The sequence below is a fragment of the Neovison vison genome, chromosome 9 (genome assembly GCF_020171115.1).
Source record: "Neovison vison isolate M4711 chromosome 9, ASM_NN_V1, whole genome shotgun sequence".
Classification (NCBI taxonomy): domain Eukaryota; kingdom Metazoa; phylum Chordata; class Mammalia; order Carnivora; family Mustelidae; genus Neogale; species Neogale vison.
Genome location: NC_058099.1, coordinates 50,940,239 through 50,965,355, shown reverse-complemented (window position 1 = coordinate 50,965,355; position 25,117 = coordinate 50,940,239). Strand labels below are relative to the sequence as shown.

Below are 25,117 nucleotides of genomic sequence, written 5' to 3'. Positions count from 1 at the left end.
GAGGCCCTGCATTTTTTTTTCAAAAATTTTTTTAAGATTTTATTTATTTGACACAGAGAGAGAGAGAGAGAGATCACATGTAGGCAGAGAGAGAGAGGAGGAAACAGGCTCCCCACCGAGCAGAGAGCCCGATGTGGGGCTCGATCCCAGGACTCTGAGACCAGACAGGGGCAGAAGGCAGAGGCCTAAACCACTGAGCCACCCAGGCGCCCTGAGGCCCTGCATTTTAAAAACAAAAGCTCTTGACTTCAGGATGCTTTGAATAGTCTTGGCAGTTCTTTGTTTCTTTCTGCACATAATTGACTTATACTGTAGTGGGACGGAAAGTTAAAGCTGAAATTTAATTTCACAAACTTAATAATGACCTTTATAACTGATAATGACATCTGGGTTGCCTTGAGATAATAAGGCCTTTGGCTGAAACACTTTTCTTGAGGTATTTATCTTGTCTCATAAAAATTGTGGTACTTCATTGATGATAGTACCCATACCTTGACTGCAATGAACTACACCAGTTCGTTAATCCCATTTAGGTCAGGGTTGAATTGACCGAGCTACCTACTGACTAATGTCAGAGTGTGGTATGTCACAAGAGACCTAATATGAAAAGTGACCTCCACAACCTGATGTCTTATTTTGCCCTAAATTTGCTGTGGCATGTGAAATAGTTATTTAAAGATCCTTAAAATACAGATACTGAATGTGCTTATTTTGTTGTTAAGGAGATAGATAGACATTCTGGCTTTGCAATAGTTAAAATTGGGAGCAGAAAAGAAAAATTTGAGAAATCTTGGTTTCTAAGCAACTGAATGCATAATATCAGACCCTTGTACTACTTGCCTAATGTTGAGATGACTGAAGTGTAAATAATTGATTGAATGGAGACTAAAACAGCCATTATAGTCAACTGAATTCTAAGCTATTTGACACGAGCTCATTACGGCCAGGTTAGAGAATAGGATGACTAATTCTTCAAGAGAAGGTGCTCAGATACAATCTCTGGCATGTCCGTGGATCTTGAAAATTAGTTGGACTTAAATAACCATTTAATTTTCAAACTTTGATTTAGGGAATGTGGGAATCTTGAGTGATGACCCATCAGGAGGTGAATGAGCTATAACAGTGCTTTGGATTCTTTCCCTTTACCTCCCCCAGTAGAGAGAACATAAAGAATGATTATTTTTTTATTCAATTAATTAACATATAATGCATTATTAGTTTCAGGGGTGGAGGTCATTGATTCATCAGTCTTTTTTTTTTTTTTAAGATTTTAAAACTTTATTTGACAGAGAGTGAGAGACAGAGAGAGAATACAAACATGGGAAGCCGGAGAGGGAGAAGCAGGCTTCCCACTGAGCAGGGAGCCCGATGTGGGGTTCCATCCCAGGATTCTGGGATCATGACCTGAGCCAAAGGCAGACACTTAATGACTGAGCCACCCAGGCACCCCTCCTGAGTCTTATATAATACCCAGTGCTCATTATATCACATGCCCTCCTTAATGTCCAGCACCCAATTACCTCATCCCTTCCCCTCCTCCCTTCCAGCAACCCTCAGTTTATTTCTTATGATTAAGAATCTCTTATGGTTTGTCTTCTTCTCTGATTTCATCTTGTTTTATTTTTTCCTCTATTCCTCTATGATCCTGTTTTGTTTCTTAAATTCCACATATGAGTGAGATCATGTGATAGTTGTCTTTCTCTGATTGACTTATTTCACTTAGCATAATATCCTCTAGTTCTAGCTCATTGCAAATGGCAAAAAAAAAAAAATCATTTTCTGATGGCTGAGTAGTATTCCATTGTGTGTGTGTGTGTGCGCACACATATACACACCACATCTTTTTTTCTCTTTTTTTTAATTTAATTTTTTTAAATTTTTAAATAAACATATAATATATTTTTATCCACAGGGGTACAGGTCTGTGAATCGCCAGGTTTACACACTTCACAGCACTCACCATAGCACATACCCTCCCCATGTCCATAACCAGATACACCACATCTTCTTTATCCATTCATCTGTCAATGGTCATCTGGGCTCCTTCCATAGTTTGGCTATTGTGGACATTGCTGCTATAGACTGGGGTGCAGGTGCCCCTTCAGATCACCACATTTTTATCTTTGGGTTAAATACTTAGTAGTACAATTGCTGGGTCTTGGTGTAGCTCTATTTTCAACTTTTTGAGGAACCTTCATACTGTTCTCCAGAGTGGCTGCACCAGCTTGTCGCCCTCGGCCCGCAAGAACGACAACCAGCCTGGCATGGTGTTAATGCTTCGTCTCTTTATTTCGACAACTTTCTTAGCTTATATGTGTCAGGGTGACCAATAAGGGGCCAAACAATGGGGAGAGCCAATGAGAGTCCTGTTATTATACTGATTAAATTTGAAACAGCCAATGACTATGTCCTCCTTCAGGTGGGCTTCACCAGAAAGTTCGGTGTTTACTTGCAGCATATTTTGCTGGCAGTGAGCCAAGCGCCATCTTGTAATGGCGGGGACTTTCCCGGCCGGAGGCGGTCCCCGACACCAGCTTAGATAGTAGATAATAGTAGCAAAGACTGTCTTTGCCTTTTCTTTTTGGTGCCAATGAGAGGTGGGGACATATTTTTGTATTTACCTTAGGTGTCTATTGCTGCATAACAAAACACCCCCAAATTTTGTGCTTAAATCAACAAACATTTCATGTGATCACTGTTTTATTAGAAAAATCATGGAATCCTAATTGGACTGGGCTCAGCTTGATGTTTCTTCTTTTGAGCTTGTCTGGGGTCAGTCATATGTGTTCATTCATCTGGTGGCTTATCTGGAGATGGATGGCCTACCATTACCTCACTCACATGTCTGGTAGTTTGCTATTGGCCATCAGCTCTGCCCCCTTTCTCATCCTCAAGGGAACTGGCCCAGGCTTCTTTACATGGCAGTCTCCGGGCTGCAAGAAAGGGAGGGCAGAAGCTGCAGGCCCAAATATCACATGGTGGCAATTCTTTCACATACTAGGTCAAAGCAAGTCAGTAGGTCAGCCCAGATTCAGGTGTGGGAGAAGAGATTCCACTCTTGATGGAAACAGCAGCCATGTCACATTGCAAAGGAATGTACACACAGGGATGGAGGAATTTGTGACTTCTTTAAACATCAGCACAGTATTCCTTGTTAGAATGGATTGACTATTTTTTGAGTTCTTTTTGGACATTGTATTACTGCTGTGGTCTAATACACTTTACATTGCGTATGTCTTCCTTCTTTAGAAAGCTGTCTCTCTCTTTCTCTCTCCTTCTTTCTCTCTCTCTTTTTTTTTTGCATTTAAGAAGATCCTGATAAACTTTTATATCCCCCCATAGTGCATACCAGGTTTTTTTTTTTTTAATTTGTCAGGGATTCAATAAATATTTATGGAATGAATTATCTGTTTTTGGTTAAGAAATATCTCAAATATAGTTGGCTCTTGAACAATGTGGAAATTAGGGGTAGTGACCCCTCATGCAGTCAAAAACCCATGTATAAGTTTTGACTCCCCCAAAACCTAACTACTAACCTACTGTTGACCAGTAACCTAAACAATTAACATGTATTTGCATGTGATATGTATTATATGCTGTATTCTTCTAATAAATTAAGCTAGAGAAAAGAAACATGATTAAGGAAATCATAAGAAAGAGAAAATACATTTACAGTATTGTACTGTATTAAATCTGTTAAGTGGACATGTGTCCAGTTTAAACCCACTGTTCAAGGGTCAACTATGTACAAAAAATAAAATAAAATAAACATCTACTTATCATCTGAATATCTTTCCTGAGATAGACATGGTGCCATGAACTGATAATTAAAATAACATTGCCTTCTCAGGTACATTGTGAGTTGTAAGCTGTGTTGGCTGACTTGAGCTTTTAACAACTATTTACAACCTTGTTTTAAAAGGAGAATGAATTCTACATTTCAAGCACTCTGCCTTGCAAATTTAGTTGAGTCATAATTTGGGGATTGCTTTTAAAGCCAAGGAAATATCACTGCATGTGACTGTTATAAGCATCTGGGTAATGTTAGTATCTGTTTGGGAAGAATGAGCTTATGACAGAGTTCTTTAAGTTGTATGCAGGTGTTTTTTTCCTGGAACTTCAAAATTACTTGTCATAAAAGGGGGAAGAGTAGGTAAAGGTGCTTTAAAGATGTAGACATGGTTTCTGGTACTGTTATTTGTTGTCAGTCATTTTCTGCTAAAAATCCCCAAGCTTTTACTTGCATATTGGATTTGCTTCATGGATGACCAGTAAAACTCAGTAAAAATCCTAAAGCTTTTATTTGCATATTGGATGTGTTTCATGGATGGCTTTTCCCAGAGTACTTAGAAGCTGTGTGTGTATTAAAGGGAGCTGTAGAGCGAGAAAAGGCAAAAGGTTTAGTTAGAAGAACAGGGAAAATTGGATTTCAGTTTACTTTGCCCTGAGTTCTATCTGAAAAGCATAAACCCTGCTGTTAATCTTAATTCCGGATCTTAGTCTTTGGTGCCCCACCCCCACCTTGTTTGCCTCCTTTTGCTTGACTTTGCTATAGAAATACACCTCCTGAATGGGGAGTTTTGTTTTTTTTTTGCCAAAAATTTGAAAACTGTATTACAGATCTCATTACATTTTCTTCCTTAATACATAATTGCGTCTCTCTCAAAGTGACATTTGCCCACATCATCTCAGTATAGGTTTCAGAGCTCAGGTTTGTCCTCAGAAAATGAGAGTGATGGTACCACTTCCACTGAATCAATAGTGTGTGGTTAAGAAGAGCTGAGACCTAACAGATGCTTCCCTAATTGATTTTTCAATCTTCCTTGGTTTCCTTTCTGTCCTTCTTAATTTTTCCTATTATTTTTCTTTTTTCCATACTTTTGCCTCCCTGTTTCTTCTCTTATTGGCATTTCTACCCTATGTGCCAAATATCTTAACTCTTATGTCTTGGTTTGCAAAGAGATTGATGGGGGCCCCTGTGGCTCCAGGGCTGTCCAGAGGGATCACAGGCCAGGGCCCCAGTGGAAGTGTTCAGAAGGGCCTCCCTTTTCCTCTTTCATTTTCTGTCATTCTGTTGACGTACAGGTTTCTTTCAGGGTGAACACGAGCTTCTGTCTAAAAAGATCCTACATTTACACTCTGACTTATTCTGTGTGAAGATTTAAAAATCTTTTTATTTTCTGAAAAGATTCATTTGTGTGCATTTGTGCAAATGCTGGAATCTGTTGGTTGCTATCTTGTTTTAATCATACCTTTGTTCATATTTGCTGAATTATCTTGTTTTTGGTTTTTGTTTGACCTTTATACATATAACATGGATTAGATAATTTTCCAGTGATGCAGTGCTACAACGTTGTGAAGCTGATATTTCAATATTGATTGATCTAGTGAATGCTTTGAAATATGATCAGTTGGAAGCTTTTAGCAGTTCATAACTCTCCACCAGGTATTTATTTGGAGGTCTACAGTGCTTTCCTTAATGTGTCAAATGAACGAGTTATTATTTCACACAAGTCACACCAAATCTCTTAGCCATTCTTTCTTCCACAAACTTTGAAGAAATCTAAAAGTGACAGTACTAGGAAAAAAATAGGTAAAGACTTAATGATGGAAAGTACCACAAATCATTTTTAGGCTATGCTGTTTTCTTCTTAAACTAGAACCAAAGAGGGAAGATAAGTGCCCAAAACAATGTTCTAGTATAATTAGTATAGGATTGGAAGCCTGTACTATAGGAATGGTGAGTGGTATCCTTGTAATATTACTAATTCTTGTCTTTTTTTTTTTTTTTTGCTCTGTTTTTCTTGGTTCCCATTGTGTTGTCCTCTTCCAACTTACAAAAATACAAGCACATTTCTATACTTGCTTTAGGTTTTCCTGTGATGCAACTGTGTATCTCTAGGAGGTCTGTTGACTCTGAAATGAGAAGCTTGGTATCAAATGTGAGATGTTTTTCCTTTGCAAAACCCATTTGGTTAAGATGAGATCCAAGGGGTATCATTTTAACTGAGTCCCAAGTACTTTTCAACATAATTCTAGTTAGCAAGTTGACATGATGTATATGTATATGTGTGTTAGAAGTGTCAAAAGCTTCCCTGTCAATAAAAACCAAAATTCCTAAGAACAGGGTTCTTCTAGGATGTAGGAAGCTGGAAAGAGTACTACCCTTGTGCTTACAACAATGAAAAGCCAGGTAGTCCACAAAATCATAACCGTTTTTTAAATCCATCAGAGAATTTAAGTCATAACTAGCCTGAAATCTAAGGAAAGTCATGCTTCTCTAAATATAGATGGGACAAGATGGTTCTTTATCTATGGAAATACTGGATACTATATAAATTGGTGAGAAGAATTACGCTCAAATTTTCTTTAAAAAGTGCTAAAGGATGAATGCGTGCTAGCATGGGAGTGGCAGCTAATCTCTACCCTTATGATGGAACGAAAGCCTTAAGCTCCTGGGAAAGGGTAGTGAAACTTGTAACCTCAGGGCACAGGTGAAGATTGATTTTAGCGGGGGCACTGGAACAGGAAAAACCTCCGCACCTCCAGAGGAGGGACAGGAAAATATTCTCCAGTTGGACCATTAGAACCCCTAAAATTGGGGCGCCTTAGTGGCTCAGTTGGTTAAGCAACTGCCTTCGGCTCAGGTCATGATCCTGGAATCCCGGGATCAAGTTCCGCATCGGTCTGCCTGCTAGGCAGGGAGTCTGCTTCTCCCTCTGACCCTTCCCCCTTCTCATGCTCTCACTCTCATTCTCTCTCTCTCAAATAAATAAAATCTTAAAAAAAAAAAAAAAACCCTAAAATTGGGGGAAGAACAAGATTACTGCAAAGATCCTAGCACCAGACATATAAATCCTGCCTGAGACTGAGGTTGAACTAGAACAAAAGAATGTTGTCTGAAACACACACAGTCACTGAGTGACTGACAGTAGTCTACTTCTGGGAAAGGGGAAGAATATGGAGAAAGACCCTCTCTGAGGTGCAGGAACAAAGGGAAGATCAAAAGCTGAGGGTAGAGCAGGTAGTTAAAAAAATTATCTGGCCAACCAGCCCCACCTTAAGTAGGAGATAACAGTAAAGCCATATGAAGCCTATAATGCACAGAGGGTAACCATAGTTAACCATAAAACCCATACTGAGTCTCAACTCCTGTGTTGACTGAATCATCTCCCCACACTTAAGGTTAACAGAGCAGAGACATGATCATTTCCAGGCGTAAATACTATATTTACCTCTGTCTCTCCTGTTCTGTGTAGGATGCCTGGCTTTCATCCAGCAATTAATGGAGACACACAAGCCAGGTAAAGCAAAGAAACAAAGCAATCAATAGAACCAGACACAGATTTGACCCAGATGTTACAACATCAGAGAATTTAAAATAACTGTCATCATTAAATGTAAGCCTCATGGTAACCACAAAGGAAAAACCTATAGTAGAAGCACCAAAGGTAATGAGAAAGGAATCTAAGCATAGCACTAAAGAAAGTTATCAAACCACAAAAGAAGAAGGCAAGACAAGAAGGCACAGAGGATATAAACAGCCAGGAAATAATTAACATAATGGCAATAAATACATTCTTATTAATATTTACTTTAAATGTAAATGGACCACATTTTCCAATCAAAAGACAGAGTAGCTGAATGCATAAAAAAACAAGACCCAACTGTGTGTTGCTTCCAAAAACTCAGTTCATGTATAAGGATATACACAGTCTGAAAGTGAAGGATGGAAAAAGATGTTCCATACAAATGGAAGAAAAAAAAAAGAAAGAAAAAAATCTGGGGTAATTCTACTTTTATCAGATAAAATAGACTTTAAAACAAGGACTGTAGTAAGAGACAAAGAAGGACATAATGATAAAAGGGTTAATCCAAAAGAGGATATAAAACATTTATAGTTATTTATGTACCTAACATAGGAGCACCTAAATATATGAAGCAAATATTAACAGGTCTAATGGGAAATAGACAGCAATGCAGTAATAGGAGAATTTAATACATACATCAATTGGTAGATCATCCAGACCAAAAATAAATAAGGAAACATTACTTAAAAAAAATTTAAGTTTTCATTTAAATTACAGTTAGTTAACACACAGTGTTGTATTAGTTTCAGGTGTACAAAAAGTGATTCAACACTTCATTCATCACCCAGTGCTCATCACAACCAGTGTATTCCTTAATCCCTTACCCCCACTCACCTCACTTCTGATGACCATGTTCTCTAGTTAAGAGACTGTTTTTTGATTTGCTCCTCTTTTTCTTTTTTCCCCTCATTTGCTCATTTGTTTTGTGTCTTAAACTCCACATGTGAGTGAATAAATTATACTCTAACTCCACCCATGTTGCAAATAGCAAGATTTCATACTTTTTTATGGCTGAGTAATATTTCATGGTATGTATATATATGTGTGTGTGTGTAAACATACACCACATTTTCTTTATCCATTTATCTATTGATAGATTTTTGGGCCCCTTCCATAATTTAGCTATTATAAATAATGCTGCTATAAACACTGAGGTGCACGTATCCTTTTGAGTTACTATTTTTGTATTCTTTGGGTAGATACCCAGTAGTGCCATTGCTGGACCCTTAGGGTAGTTCTGTTTTTAATTTTTTGAGGAACTTCATATTGTTTTTCTGAGTGGCTGTACCAGTTTGCATTCCACCAGTAGAGCAGGAGTGCTCCTTTTTCTCCACATTCTTGCCAACACCTGTTGTTTCTTGTGTTGTTGGTTTTAGCCATTCTGACAGGTGTGAGGTGTTATCTCATTGTAGTTTTGATTTGCATTTCCCTGATAGTAAGTGAGGCTGAGCATCTTTTCATGTGTCTGTTGGCCATCTGTATGCCTTCTTTGAAAGATTGTCTGTTCATGTCTTCTGCATATTTTAAATTAAATTTGGTTTTTGGGGTGATGAGTTTTTAAAGTTCTTTACATATTTTTGATACTAACCCTTTATCAAATATGTCACTTGCAAATATCTTGTACCATTCTGTAGGTTGCCTTTTAATTTTGCTGATTGTTTCCTTTGCTCTGCAGAAACTTTTTATTTTGATGTAGTCCCAATAGTTTCCTTTTGCTTTTATTTTCCTTGCCTCAGGAGACATATCTAGAAAACTGTTGCTATGGCTGATGTCAGAGCAATTACAGCCTATATTGTCTTCTAGAATTTCTGTGGTTTTAGGTTTCACATTTAGGTCCTTGTTTCATTTTGAGTTTATTTTTGTGCATGGTATAGAAAGTGGTCCAGTTTCATTCTTTTGCATGTAGCTGTCCAGTTTTTCTCAATACCATTTGTTGAAGAGACTATCTTTTTCCCATTTCATATTCTTGCCTTCTTTATCAAATATTAATTGACTATATGATTGTGGGTTTATTTCTGGGCTTTCTTTGCTGTTCTACTGATCAATGTGTTCATTTTTTTGCTAATACCATACTGTTCTGATTACTACAGCTTTGTGCTATAACTTGAAGTCTGGAATTGTGATAATTTCAATTTTGTTTTTCTTTTTCAAGATTTCTATAAATCTTCAGAGTCTTCTGTGGTTCCATACAGATTTTAGCATTGTTTGTTCTAGTTCTGTGAAAAATGCCACTGGTATTTTGATAGAAATTACATTTAATGTGTTGATTACTTTGGGTATAGACATTTTAACAATAAATATTATCTAATCCATGAGTTTGGAATGTTTTTCTATTTTTTGTGTCCTCTTTCATTAGTGTTTTATAGGTTTCAGAGTACCGGTCTTCCACCTCTTTGGATTAAGTTTATTCTTATCTATTTTATTATTTTGGGTACAATTTTAAATGGGATTCTTTTCTTACTTTCTCTTTCTGCTGCTTATTGATATATGGAAATGCAACAGATTTCTGTACATTTACTTTGTATCCTGCGACTTGACTGAATTTGTGTATCACTTCTAGCAGTGTTTTGGTGGCATTTTTCAGATTTTCTATACATACTATCATATCATCTACAAATAGTGAAAATCTGACTTCTTCCTAGCTGCTTTGGATACTTTTTATTTCTTTTTGTTGTTGGATTGCTGTGGCTAAGACTTCCAGTGCTATGTTGGATAAAAGTAGTGAGGGTGGACATCCATCTTGTTCCTGACCATACAGGAAAAGGTCTCAGTTTTTTCCCACTGAGGATAATACTAGCTGTGCATTTTTCATATATGGGCTTTATTATGTTCAGGTTTGTTCCCTCTACACCTACTTTGTTGAGGGTTTGTTTGTTTGTTTTTTTAAGATTTTATTTACTTGACAGAGAGATCACAAGTAGGCAGAGAGGCAGGCAGAGAGAGAGGGGGAAGCAGGTTCCCTGCTGAGCAGAGAGACTGATGTGGGCCTTGATCCCAGGACCCTGAGATCACGACCTGAGCTGAAAGCGAGGTTTAATCCACTGAGGTACCCAGGTACCCCCATTGAGTGTTTTTGTCATGGATGGACATTGTACTTTGTCAAATGCTTTTTCTTCATCTTTTGAAATGTACATATGGTTATTTTTCTTTCTTTTATTAATGTAATCTATCATGTTGTTTGATTTGTGAATATTGAACCACCCTTGTAACCCAGGACAAATCCCACTTGATCATGGTGAATGGTTTTTTCAATGTATTGCCAGATTTGATTTCCTGGCATTTTATTGAAAAGTTTTTTTATCTGTGTTCATCAGATAGTCTTTTTTATAGTCATCCTTTTTAGTGGCATCTTTATCTTGTTTTGGTATCGAGTTAATGCTGGCCTCATATAATGAATTTGGAAGTTTTCCTTCCTTTTCTATTTTGTGGAATAGTTTGAAAAGAATAGGTATCATCTCTTTTTTAAATGTTTGGTGGAATTTGTGCATAAAGCCATCTGGTGCTGGACTTTTGTTTGTTGGGAGTCTTTTGATTACTACCAGGAACATCAGTTTTAAATGACACATTAGGCCAGATGGACTTATATATACAGAACATTTTGTCCAAAAGTGGCAGAATACACTTTCTTCTGAAGTGCACATGGAACATTCTCCAGTGCAGATCATATTTTAGGGCACAAAACAAGTCTTAGTAAATTCAAGAAGGTTGAAATTCTATCAGGCGTCTTTTCCAACTATAGTGGAATGAAACTAGTTATCAATTAAAAGAAGAAAACTGGAAAATTTGCAAATATGTAGAGATTAAGCATATTACTGAACAGTGAGCCAATGAAAAAAATCAAGAAGAAATAAAATACCTTGAGACAAATGAAAATGGAAACACAACCTACAAAAACTTATGGGTTGCAACAAAAGCAGTTCTAAGAGGAAAGTTCACAGTGATACATGCCGACCTCAAGAAGCAAAAGAAAAAAAAAATCTCAAGTGAACACCCTAACTTTATATCTCAAGGAACTAGAGAAAGAAGAAAGAATGAAGCCCAGAGTTAGTAGAAGGAAGGAAATAACAAAGATCAAAGCTGAAATAAATGAAATAGAGACTAAGAAAACAATAGAAAAAAATCAGTGAAAGTAAGTGCTAGTTCTTTGAAAGGATAAACAGAACTAACAAATCTAACTAAACATGGTAAGAAAAAGAGCGGCTGCAAGTAAATAAAATAAAAAATGAAAGAGATGATACAACTGATGCCATAGAAATACAAAAGATTACCAGAGACTACTATGAACAATTAATTGTATGCCAATGAATTCAGCAACTTAGAAGAAATGAGAAATTTCTTGGAAACATACATCATATACAACCTTCAAAGACCATATCATGAAGAAATAGAAAATCCCAGACATACAGATGACCAAGAGACACATGAAAATTCCAGACATACAGATGACCAACAGACACAATTAACATCATTAATCATCAGGTAAATGCAAATCAGAACTACAGTGAAATGCCACCTTACAACTGCCAGAATGGCCAAAATAAAAAACACAAGAAATAACAAGTGTTGGTGAGGATATGGAGAAAAGGGAACCGTTGGGCACTGTTGGTGGGAATGCAAATTGTTGCAGCCACTGTGGAAAATAGTATGGAAATTCTTCAAAATATTGACAATATAATTATCATATGATCCAGTAATCCACTGCTGAATATTTATTTATTTAAAGATTTTATTTTTATTTATTTGATAGAGATCACAAGTAGACAGAGAGGCAGGCAGAGAGAGAGAGAGGAGGAAGCAGGCTTCCTGCTGAGCAGAGTGCCTGATGCGGGACTTGATCCCAGGATCCTGAGATCATGACCTGATCCGAAGGCAGAGGCTTAACCCACTAAGCCACGCAGGCTCCCCCACTGCTGAATATTTATCCAAAGAAAATGAAAACACTATTTCAAAAAATTATGTACATCTCTATATTTATTGCAACATTATTTGTAATAGCCAAGATATAGGAGCAACTTAAGTGTCTATTGATAGATGAATGTATAAAGTTATGACACACACACACACACACACAGAGGAATATTATTTAGCCATAAAAATAATGAAATTTTGTCATTTGCCACAACATAGATGGAGTGAGAGAATATAATGCTAAGTCAGTCAGATAAAGACAAATATCATATGATTTCACTCATACATGGAGTTTAAGAAACAAAATATGAACAAAGGATAAAAAGAAAGAGCAAGGACAACCAAGAAGCAGACTCTTAACTATGCAGAACAAACTGATGGTTACCAGAAAAAAGGTGAGTGGAGGGATGGGGGATTAAAGAGTAAATTTATTACGATGAGCACGGAGTAATGTATAGAATTGTTGAATCACGGTATTGTACAACCAAAACAAATATAACACTGTATATTAACTACACTGGAATTAAAAAACAATAAAATTAAAAAACAGTAAAATAAAAAAATGGACAGATCCCATGGATTTGCCTTGAGGGACATTATTCTACGTGAGATAAATCAGAGAGAAAAGACAAATACTGTTTGATCCCTCTTATATGTGGAATTAAAAAAAAGTAACAAACCAAGTTTATAGATACAGAGAACAGATTGATGGTTGCCAGAGGCAGTGAGTGGGTAGAAGGGAGAAATGGATGAATGAGAAAAAAAAGTACAAACTTCCAGTTATAAAATATTAAATGATGGGGATATAATATACAGCATGATGACTACCATTAATAATACTATGTCCCATGTTTAAAAGTTACTAAGAGAGATCTTGAAAGTCCTCATCACTAGAAAAATTTTTAACTATGGCAGTAGATGTTAATTAGTCTTATTATGGTGATCATTCACAGTATATGCAAATATCAAACCCTTATGTTGTACACCTAAAGCTAATGTTATGTATCAGCTATACCTCAATTAAAAAAATTTGTGAGTCTGTATGTCTAAAAGTAAGGAAAGCAATAAAAAATTTAGACTTGATATAAATTGAAACAAAAATAAAAAGTAAAGTAGCAATGTTCAGTATGTTATAGGTTCTTATGAAGAAAGTAAGCGATATACATGAACAGATGAGGAATTTTAGTATAGGGGTGGAAATGATAAGAAAAAATAAAAGGAAAACCCTTATAGGCACCTGGGTGGCTCAGTTGTTAAGCGCCTGCCTTTGGCTCACGTCATGATCCCAGAGTCCTGGGATCATTGGGTCCTGGCATTGGGTTCCCTGCTCAGCAGGGAGCCTGCTTCTCCCTCTCCCATTACCTCTGCTTATGTTCCCTCTCTCACTGTATCACTGTCTGTCTGTCTGTCTGTCTCTCTCTCTCTGTGTCAAATAAATAGATAAAATCTTTAAAAGAAAAACAAAAGGAAAACATTAGAGTGGCAAACATAGTGAATGGGGGGAAAAGTGCCTTTGAGAGTTCATTGGTAGAGCTGATACAGTTGAAGAAATAATCACTGAACTTGAATAGAGCTCAAAGGAAATTTCCTAGGCTGCAGCACAGAGAGAAAGAAGGAAGAACAAAAGCAACAGCACTGGGCCTCCAAAGAGCTTTCGGGCAGTATTAAGCTTTACAACATATATGTGATTAGAGTCCCGGGATGAGACGACAGTAAACAAGACAGAAAAAAAATATTTGAAAAGATAACGGCAAGTGATTTTCTAAAATTAATGATAGATACCAAATAACACTTCTAAAAAGCTCAGTAAAGAGAAAACAAGAAAAATATAACACACACACGCACACACACACACACACACACACCCCATAGTCAAATGGAAAAAAAGAAAACAAAACAAAAAATCTCCAGAATTGCTAGAGAAAAAAGGCACATTTATATAAAGGAACGAAAGAATCAAAGCAGTTTGATCAAAACGAGGCAAGACAGAAATGCTAAAAGAATGAATTGTCAATACAGCATCTCATATACAATAAGAATATCTTTCAAATGAAAGAGAAAGGGGCACCTGGGTGGCTCAGTGGGTTAAGCCTCTGCCTTCATTCAGCACAGGTCATGATCTCAGGGTTCTGAGATCGAGCCCCGCATCGGACTCTCTGCTCAGAAGGGAGCCTGCTTCCCCCCTCTCTCTGCCTACTTGTGATCTCTCTCTCTCTTTCTGTTAAATAAATAAATAAAAATCTTTAAAAATGAAAGAGAAAGAAAGAAAGCAAATCTACCAATAGCATTAATACTCATTTCCCTGCCAGCTTTTTAATGTCTATGGAGAGGAAGATAAGCATCAGTTTCAGCCACTTTGAAATGAACTGACAGTTGTGACTCAGATTATGCTGAATATATCTTATAATTACACTTATTAAACTAGAGAGAAATAATGACATAAATCTTAAGGGTTTATAAAAAAATGATCATAAAGATTACTTATTATCCAAGACCAATAGTTTAGAAAGTAATATTCATAGATAAGACTATGACAATTAGGATTAAAGGAAGATTCTTGCCTAAAGCCATTTGTTATGTAATGAAATTCATTAAGTGATGGCTGATTGTTTTTATAGTTCTGTAGTATTTAAAAGATAGGGACAGAATTTGCATTGTACAATTCAAAATGGTAATAGCAGCTTTTCTAATGTATTAACTTTCTGCTTTCTGTGCTCACTGAAATTCCTCTGTTCCAGTATCAGTCTGCTTGGAAGATTCAGATACCTCTGAACTAGTTTTGAGCTTGTTACATTAGTGAGATATAAAGTGGTGCCAAGATTATTCAGTTCTTCCCATTGAGTCCAGTTTTATAGGGAGACTCAAAACAACATGGTAGCATTTTTGGCCTAGTTTTGTAATCAATGGATAGTGATTTTTTTCTTGTTGTGTATAGTATTTGATATAGCTTTTTTTGGTCAGCAATTGAAAAAAATGCAGTTTGGGGTGGAAATTGGGCAAAAGGAGAATATTGGATATTAGAGGAAAAGCAGCATATTCTTCAATAGGTGAAACGTTAGATAAATTATTTACAAGCAGAGGGAAAAGGAAGATCCAGTGTTAAAATATAGTAGAGTTTAGACCTAGATGTCCATCAACAGATGAATGGATAAAGAAGATGTGGTATATATACACAATGGAATACTATGCAGCCATCAAAAGAAACGAAATCTTGCCATTTGCAACAACATGGATGGAACTAGAGCGTATCATGCTTAGCGAAATAAGTCAAGCGGAGAAAGACAACTATCATATGATCTCCCTGATATGAGGAAGTGGTGATGCAACATGGGGGCTTAAGTAGGAGAAGAATCCATGAAACAAGATGGGATAGGGAGGGAGACAAACCATAAGTGACTCTTAATCTCACGAAACAAACTGTGGGTTGCTGGGGGGAGGGGGGTTGGGAGAAGGGGGGTAGGGTTATGGACATTGGGGAGGGTATGTGCTTTTGGGTAAATTGGAAGGGGAGATGAACCATGAGAGACTATGGACTCTGAAAAACAATCTGAGGGGTTTGAAGTGGCGGGGGGGGTGGGAGGTTGGGGTACCAGGTGGTGGGTATTATAGAGGGCATGGCTTGCATGGAGCACTGGGTGTGGCGAAAAAAATAATGAATACTGTTTTTCTGAAAATAAATAAATTGGAAAAAAATTATTGTCGTATAAAGAGGGGATCATATAAAGAGTATGGAGTCAAAAAGGTGTGGGGAAAACAGTATTATTGAGGTATGTCAGGCAGTTATTTCATAGAAACAGTAGGCTGCTTGAGGGGTTGGAGGGTCGCGATGTTTGTAGTGTTTGTCAGTATTTAAAATTTGTAAATTTATTTCTATTTCTATCCTTAATCTGAATAAATATTTGATTTTCTTAAAAAATATAGATAGTAGAGTTTAGGAACACATCTAGTGCCCAGATCTGATTTCTAATACCATTCTCCAATAAGAGGAACAAGAACACCTGGGAGAAATGGCTGATTCTAGGCCTGGGTCAGGAAACATACAAAATGAGCCCGGAGTGTTGTGTAGTACCAGGAGTAAGAAGTTGCACCTCCTTCCCCATCCTCACAAAACAAACAGACTGACAATTAATGAGTCTATGTCACAAGGGCACAGGAACCTACTCAAAGAGCTCCTGAATGCCATAACCCAACTTAAATAAATATTCACGATCCCTACTGACTAAGTAAATGATTGACTAAATTAATAAATGGTGGGGAAGAGACAAATGTTCCATCCAGGAAATTCCAAAAAATTTATGTATTCCACCCTAAAGGAGAGGACATGTAATTCTTCATTCAAGAGTGGGCTGCTCATGGAGTATCCCTCCAAAGACTATAGTATGGGAAAGGGGTTCTGGGACAAAGAGTAACTTTATATGGGGGAAGCCTGGCAAACACTACTTGAGCCTGGTGGTCAAGGTCAACATCAGCTGTAATAAGTCATACTGATAACATGTACCCTTGATATGATATGATGAAAATGACACTTTACCTCTGTGTTAAGTCCATAAACTCAGTCTAATCATGAGAAAACATCAGAAAAATTTCAGTAGAGGAGCACCCTGCAATAGTTCTGGCCAGTAATCCTTAAAACAGTCTATGGCATCAAAACCGAAGAAAAGCCTGAGAAACTGTCATAGCCAAGAGGAGCCTAAGAGGGCCATGTGATACCTGGATTGGCTCCTGGAGCAGAAAAGGCTCAATAGGCTAAAAAAGGAAGAAAACCTGAATAAACTTTGCACTTAAGGTAATATATCAATATTGGCTCATGAATTTTTTTTTTTAAAGATTTTATTTATTTATTTGTCAGAGAGAGAGGGTGAGAGAGCGAGCACAGGCAGACAGAGAGGCAGGCAGAGGCAGAGGGAGAAGCAGGCTCCCCGCCAAGCAAGGAGCCTGATGCGGGACTCGATCCCAGGACGCTGGGATCATGACCTGAGCCGAAGGCAGCTGCTTAACCAACTGAGCCACCCAGGCGTCCCTGGCTCATGAATTTTAACAGATATACTATCCTCAAGTAACAGGAGTTGATAACAGGAGACAGGAACATTTTGAAGCCCTGCACACATGGCCCCTGTTATGGAGTACCCTCGTGTTTACAAGGCCTGACATGACCTGGCCCCAACTCCAGTTCCATGTCTCAGCACTACCCCCTGCCTGTTGCTCTTCCTTGAACATGTTAGACTTTCTGCCATAGAGGAAGTCACTGGCTATTTCTTGGCCAATTCCTTCTGGATCTTCACGTGTACTGTTCATTAATTATGGTTTTTGGCAATACTGCCTTGTTAGGCCTTTCCTGACCATCTAATTTAAAAATTGTATAAACTGTAGTCTATAACCACAAAATCTGCTTCGTTTTCCTCAAGGTATTTCCTGAAATTATTTATTTATTTCTGAACTTTCTATCCAGTGCACTAGAACTTAGGTTCAGGTCAGGGACTTAGTCAGTCATGTTTCCCCCTGCATCTATGACAACTAGATCAGCCATTTCTACGTAGTAGGTAGGCACCATGTGAATACAGGGTGAATGAAAGAATTCTCAAATTCTCCTTCCTTTGAATGCTTACATCAAATTCTCTGTGCTTCTCATAAAAATTTTTCTGTTCTGTGCATTATGGTTTTGTATGAATGAAACATTGTTTCTCTTTTGGGTTGGTACACTATAGCAATTGTTGTCTCTGATTTATCTCCTTACCCTAGCAGAATCTAGCTCTGTGCCTGGCAGGAAATTACTGCTCAAGAGTCATTTATGGGATGAATATTCATGTCTACTTTGCATCTGTCCTGTAACTGCTTGTAACATAGTCCAGTGGGCTGCCTCAGGTACTGCATAAAAAGTTGGATACAATCTGTTCTGCTTTAGGACTCCTTTACCTTCCTACCACTCTCCAGACTTCTCCATGCTTCAGCTCCCTTAATTTTGACATTTGACTTTGGTCTAAGTTTTCCTTACATCATATATACTCTTTAAAATTGGAGATATCGCTCATAATATTATACCAAGGACCTGGTTTAGAAATCTTGTAGAATGCATCACATCTTGCCCAGTAATTGTGGTTATGAAGATCTGGGGTCAGGTAAAGCCCAAGACAGGTGTTATGGCACCTATCTGGGGAGGAAGCTCAACATTATGGAAGTATGCTGTGGCTCACATTGAGGCATTCTGCCCAAAGGGGGATTCCCTCCCCCTTCTTTCCCAGCGCCTCACGTTTATTAAGAATGACAAGCAAAGTTCCAGGTACAGGGAATACCTCGATGAATAAAATGCAAAGACATCAGAGAACTTGCAGTGCGAACATATAATTCACATATAATGTGAATCGTTGTACCTATGGAAAGCAGGGCATTTATTCAGAAGCTTAACCTGGAGTCCACCTGGCAGAGCTTTTATGAGTGAATTGCAGTCATAGTGATTAGTTAGAAGTAAAGAGACTTGTTTGTCATAGCCTCCAAAGACTTGCTCTCAAAGCAGTGGCAAATATACTTTCAAATGAGCTCCTTCTTTGATGAAAGGGGCTTATTTTACATAGTGGGACTTGTACATAACCAGAGTCTTAGCATACTCCTTTACAGTTAATGATGGATCTTCTGTGGGGGTGCCACATGCTAGATTTTCTGTCACTTACATTTCTAATGTTTGTATTTTTGTTTTCACCTTACTTTGCCAAGAAGAGACTAGTTATTTTTTAGATTTCCAAAGGGATAAGGGCAAATGATTTAAGATTTCTATGCATTTATCTTGTCTACTTTGGAAGACTTTCTGGAGGAGCCTCATTCCAGGGTTTCAGTAACCTTACATACTATGTTTTCCATAATCTTAGGATTTTTAAAGAATGATTCTTTAAGTGATCCTTTAAAAGAATCTGTAGTTAAAGCAATTCCTGTGCTTTAAGACTATTTTTATGACTGCTACATGCCAAGGTTCATTTAGAATAATTTTGCAATTGTGAAAAGCTGGTTCATTTGCACTTAACTGCATTTGTTAAATTAGGGGATTATGCTTGTGGTAAGGCCCTAGATTCTGTTCAGCTATCCTTCCCCAGTTGACTTTCTTATGGTATCAATTCTTAATTTCTCACAGACCAGATTCTTTTTATGTATGTAGACAGCAAATTTGACCTTTAAAAGAAAGTAATTTCTCCTCTGCTCATACCTTTACCCAAAGAGCCAAATTCCATTTCCTTCTGCCACACTTCTCATTTCTTCTTTTCTTATTTAATTAATGATAAAGTGTCTCCTGGCCAATTATGGTGAAATAGATCTAGAGCTTAAAGAGTCTTTTTACAACCCATTTTCTTTAAGACAAATTTAAGGCAAGTCAAAATAGGCCTTTTCTGTCCCACCATCCGCAGTTTCCTCCTAAGTACTCGAAATACCAGCTTTTGTATTTTATATTTAGGATTTGTGACTATCCTTATTTATGTATGTAGGGAAAAGACTTTGCTGGTAGTCCTTTGCATTTTAGTATAAATTGTTTAGATTTACTGTTTGCATTGACTGCGCAATGGTACGATAAAGTTCTGGTGAAGAAGAACACAAAAGTATAATAATTTGGGGCTGTGGAAGAATGCCTAGAGATCTTCTAGGGTGCTCTATTGGGCAACCTCAGTATTCTAAGAAGACTCTGTGTTTTATTCGGCAGTTATGTCTGGAGCTCTGGTTGTGTACAGGTAAACGTTCTAGTCGCTGAGCACATGCCATGAAGAAAACAAAACCCTTAGACCTCATGAGACTTACTCTTCCCCAGTAGTTTTGCACCTTGATAGTAATTGTTCTGCTGCACACACTTTGTTTAGTAGAGCAGTGAATGGCAAAGCTCTTTGCCAGTGACACTGTATCCAAATCCTTCTTTGGTTGTTCTTCATTCCCTGTTCTAGCTGTTGCTTTATAGCATTGTGCTAGTTTTGACTCTTCCTTTGGCACCTCAATTACCCTTTTGATTCCTTCCTAACCCTAAGTCAACTTGTATTTTTACCTTGTTAATGAAGATAAAATTACCACTCTTCTCAATAAAAACATTAGAAATGTATGTTTTGTTTACCTCTTTGACAGATAATAAAAACTGGTTATTAACACATTACTTAGAAAAATGTGAGTAAGTACTTAGTATACTTCTCATGACTTTTCTTCCTGGGGGGTGATCTACAATTGAGTCCTTGTAGAAATGAGTTCCTATTAACTGACTTTCATCAGAGTTTATAGCATGTTAAGCCTGGTCTTCAGTTTGCTTATAATTCCTGCATGTAAAACACAAAGCACTGAGTTGAACATAACGAAACATGACTGGATTTTTTTTTCCATTTTATTTATTTTCAGAAAAACAGTATTCATTATTTTTTCAACATGACTGGATTTTTAAACAATCTGCAAGTAAAGTGGAGTAGCTTTCTCTAATTTGCTGCTCTTGCTTTCAGATAAAATCAAGGGGATTTGAGTTATAGAAGATTTTATACCAACTTAATTGGTAGTTGATTAAATACACAAACTTATACTTTTCCAGTAACAGTAAGGATTGTGGATTTCCTCATTCTTGACTGCGATTTAGACTCTTTCTTTTCCCTGGAATATTGTTCTTCATCTTGTCAGTACTTGATTTTGACCTTAAAATTAATGACTGGATGCTTTTGACAATTACTGCAAAGTACTATATACCCCATGTAACTTGCCCAATAGTCTTTGAGGGTCTGTACTGAAGAGTTGCTTATTTTAGCCATGAGAAGAAATGCCCTAATCTAACATATCTGTCAAAATTGTAAGTGTAGCCAATTTCTGAGATTATATTTCTGATACATACTTATTTATATGTGAAATAGGATGTGAAATGTTACATTTTTGAAATGACAAAGTGTTGGAAAGAAATCATATAAATGTATATATTAAAAGTGGATATATTAATGGATGGTACATCTATAGTAGAATAATGGGCAGGTGTTAAAAATATAGAGGGGGCTTGCTGTGTATTGATATGGAGGAAAGCAAGGTGCAGAACACTCATTATGATGTTTTTATGTAAGTGGTGGGAGTAGTATATGCTGATTCTTGTTTATGTATTTTGCTTAAGGAAACCCTGGACAGGGAGCTCCTGGGTGGCTCAGTCAATTAAGCATCCAACTCTTGAGCTCAGCTCTGGTCTCAATCTTAGGCTCTTGAATTCAAGCCCCATTTGGGCTCCACACTAGGTATGGAACCTACTTAAAAAAAAAAAAAAGGATTTTGATGAAATCCCAAAAGTTCATTTTTGCCCTTGCTTCCCTTGCCTTTGGCGATGTTCCTAGGAAGATGTTGCTGCGGCTGAGGTCGAAGAGGTTGCTGCCTGTGTTCTCCTCAAGGATTTTGATGGATTCCTTTCCCACATTGAGGTCCTTAATCCATTTTGAATCTATTTTTGTGTGTGGTGTAAGGAAATGGTCCAATTTCATTTTTCTGCACGTGGCTGTCCAATTTTCCCAACACCATTTATTGAAGAGGCTGTCTTTTCCATTGGACATTCTTTCCTGCTTTGTCGAAGATTAGTTGACCATAGAGTTGAGGGTCTATTTCTGGGCTCTCTATTCTGTTCCATTGGTCTATGTGTCTGTTTTTGTGCCAGTACCATGCTGTCTTGATGATGACAGCTTTGTAATAAAGCTTGAAGTCCGGAATTGTGATGCCACCAACTTTGGCTTTGTTTTTCAATATCCCTTTGGCTATTCGAGGTCTTTTCTGGTTCCATATAAATTTTAGGATTATTTGTTCCATTTCTTTGAAAAAGATGGATGGTACTTTGATAGGAATTGCATTAAATGTGTAGATTGCTTTAGGTAGCATAGACATTTTCACAATATTTATTCTTCCAATCTAGGAGCATGGAACATTTTTCCATTTCTTTGTGTCTTCCTCAATTTCTTTCATGAGTACTTTATAGTTTTCTGAGTATAGATTCTGTACCTCTTTGGTTAGGTTAATTCCTAGGTATCTTATGGTTTGTGGTGCAATTGTAAATGGGATTGACTCCTTAATTTCTCTTTCTTCTGTCTTGTTGTTGGTGTAGAGAAATGCAACTGATTTCTGTGCATTGATCTTATATTCTGACACTTTACTGAATTCCTGTATAAGTTCTAGCAGCCATCAAAAGAAACGAAATCTTGCCATTTGCGACAACATGGATGGAACTAGAGCGTATCATGCTTAGCGAAATAAGTCAAGCGGAGAAAGACAACTATCATATGATCTCCCTGATATGAGGGAGTGGTGATGCAACATGGGGGCTTAAGTAGGTAGGAGAAGAATCCATGAAACAAGATGGGATAGGGAGGGAGACAAACTATAAGTGACTCTTAATCTCACGAAACAAACTGTGGGTTGCTGGGGGGAGGGGGGTTGGGAGAAGGGGGGTAGGGTTATGGACATTGGGGAGGGTATGTGCTTTTGGGTAAATTGGAAGGGGAGGTGAACCATGAGAGACTATGGACTCTGAAAAACAATCTGAGGGGTTTGAAGTGGTGGGGGGGTGGGAGGTTGGGGTACCAGGTGGTGGGTATTATAGAGGGCACAGCTTGCATGGAGCACTGGGTGTGGTGAAAAAATAATGAATACTGTTTTTCTGAAAATAAATAAATTGGAAAAAAAAAGGAAAAGGAAAAATATAGATAAAGACAGATATCCAAAAAATAAATAAAGTCAGATATCTAAAAAACAAATGTGATAGCTCGTAACTGTTAGGTGGGGGGAACAAAGACAGTTGGAGGCAGAGATGGACAGGAAATAGTTCACTGTATACTTTTGGGCATTTTTCCTCTTTTAAATAGATTATTTTTTAGAGTGGATTTAGATTCACAGAAGAATTCAGCAGAAAGTACAGAGTTCACATACACCCCTGTCCTGATATACTCACAGACTCTCCCACTATCATCCCCTATCACAGTGGTACCCCTGTTACAATTGATGAATCTACCTTGACACATCATAATCACCCCAAAACCATAGTTTACACTATGGTTTACTCTTGGTGCTTTATATTCTGTGGGTTTGGACAAGTGTATAATTAGATGTATTCATCATTATGGTATAATATTGAGTATTTCCATTGCACTAAAATTTCTCTGCTCTACCTCTTCATGACTCCTCCCCCATCCCAACCTTTCACAACCAATGATTTTTTAAAACATTTTTTATTTTTTATAAACATATAATATATTTTTATCCCCAGGGTACAGGTCTGTGACTTGCCAGGTTTACACACTTCACAGCACTCACCATAGCACATACCCTCCCCAATGTCCATAACCCCACCCCCCTTCTCCCAACTCCCCTCCCCCCAGCAACTCTCAGTTTGTTTTGTGAGATTAAGAGTCACTTATAGTTTGTCTCCCTCCCAATCCCATCTTGTTTCATTTTTTTTTTTTAAGAGCAAGAGAGTGAGTGTGAGAGTGGGGAATGGGGGTGGAGGAGGGGTAGAGGGAGAGAGAAAATCTTAAGCAGGTTCCATGCCCAGTGTAGAGCCTGACATGGGCTCAATCTCACGACCCTGAGATCTCTGACCTGAGCCAAAATCAGGAGTCGAATGCTGAACTAACTGAGCTACCTAGGCAGTCTACAACCACTGATCTTTTTATTGTCTTTGTAGCTTTGCCTTTTCCAGAATGTCATATCGTTGGGATCAAGAAGTATTTAGCCTGTTCCCGATTGCCTTCTTTCACTTGATAATGTGCATTTAAGGTTCCTCTTTTCATGGCTCTTGATAGCTCCATTCCATTTATCACTGAATAATATTCCATATGTACCATGGTTTGTTTATTCATTCACCTACTGAAGGACATCTTTGTTGCTTCCAGGTCTGGGCAATTATAAATAAAGGTGCCATAAATGTACTTGTGCAAGTTTTTGTGTGGATGTCCGTTATCAGCTACCTTGGGTAGATACCAAGAAGTGCAACTGCTGGATCACATGGTAAGAGTGTGGTTAGTATTTCAAGAAACTGCCAAACTGTCTTCTGCAGTGTGCCACTTTGCATTCTCACCAACAGTGAATGAGATTCCTGGCAAATTCTTGCCAGATTTTGATGTCTTCAGCATTTCCTATTTTGGTCACTCTTAATAGATGTGTATTAGTATCTTGTTTTAATTTGCATTTTTCTGATCACATTTAATGTGAAGTATCTTTTCAAATGCTTATTTGTCATCTATATATATTCTTTAGTGAGGTATCTCTTAAGGTCTCTGGGCCATTTTAAAATCAGGTTTCTAGTTCTCTTATTGTTGAATTTTGAGAGTTCTTTGTATGTTTTGGATGACAGTTATTTATCAGATGTGTCCTTTGCAAATATTTCCTCCCAGTCTGTGACTTCTCTTTTCATTTTCATGACAGTGTCTTTCACAGAGCAGAATTTAAAATTTTAATGAGATCCAGTTATTGATTATTTTTCTCATGGATCTTACCTTTAGTGTTGTATATTTAAAAAAAATTATTTCCATACTCACAGTTATCTAGATTTTCTCCTATGGTATCTTTGAGGAATTTTATGGTTTTGCATTTTACATTTAGGTCTATGATTCAATTTGAATTAGTTTTTGTGAAGCCTGTAAAGTCTGTATCTGGTTTCTTTTCTTTTCTTTTCCTTTCCCCATTTCCTTCCTTCTTTCCTCCTTCCCACCCTTCCTTTTCTTTTCTTCTCTTTTCCTTTTCCTTCCTTCCTTTTCTTTCTTTATTTCTTTCACAAGTAAATGTCCAGTTGTTCCATCAGCATCTGTTGAAAGAAAGACTATCTTTTTTTTATTTTATTGGCTTTCTCCTTTGTGACAGATTAGTTGACTCTGTTTATT

At 37.4% G+C, this 25,117-nt stretch overlaps 1 protein-coding gene across 2 annotated transcripts in view; it reads left to right on the top strand.

The window, feature by feature from the left end:
- Window positions 1–25,117, top strand: part of SH3GL2 (SH3 domain containing GRB2 like 2, endophilin A1) — a 212,444-nt gene that overhangs the window by 90,989 nt on the left and 96,338 nt on the right. Inside the window, exon 1 of one of the 2 annotated variants that reach the window (XM_044265610.1) lies at window positions 24,228–24,245. The exons of the other annotated variant lie outside the window; for it this stretch is intronic. Coding sequence (XP_044121545.1) covers window positions 24,243–24,245 — 3 coding nt within the window. The 5' untranslated portion in view covers window positions 24,228–24,242. Of the gene's footprint in view, window positions 1–24,227; window positions 24,246–25,117 lie in introns of those variants that run through there. 2 annotated transcript variants of the gene reach the window in all.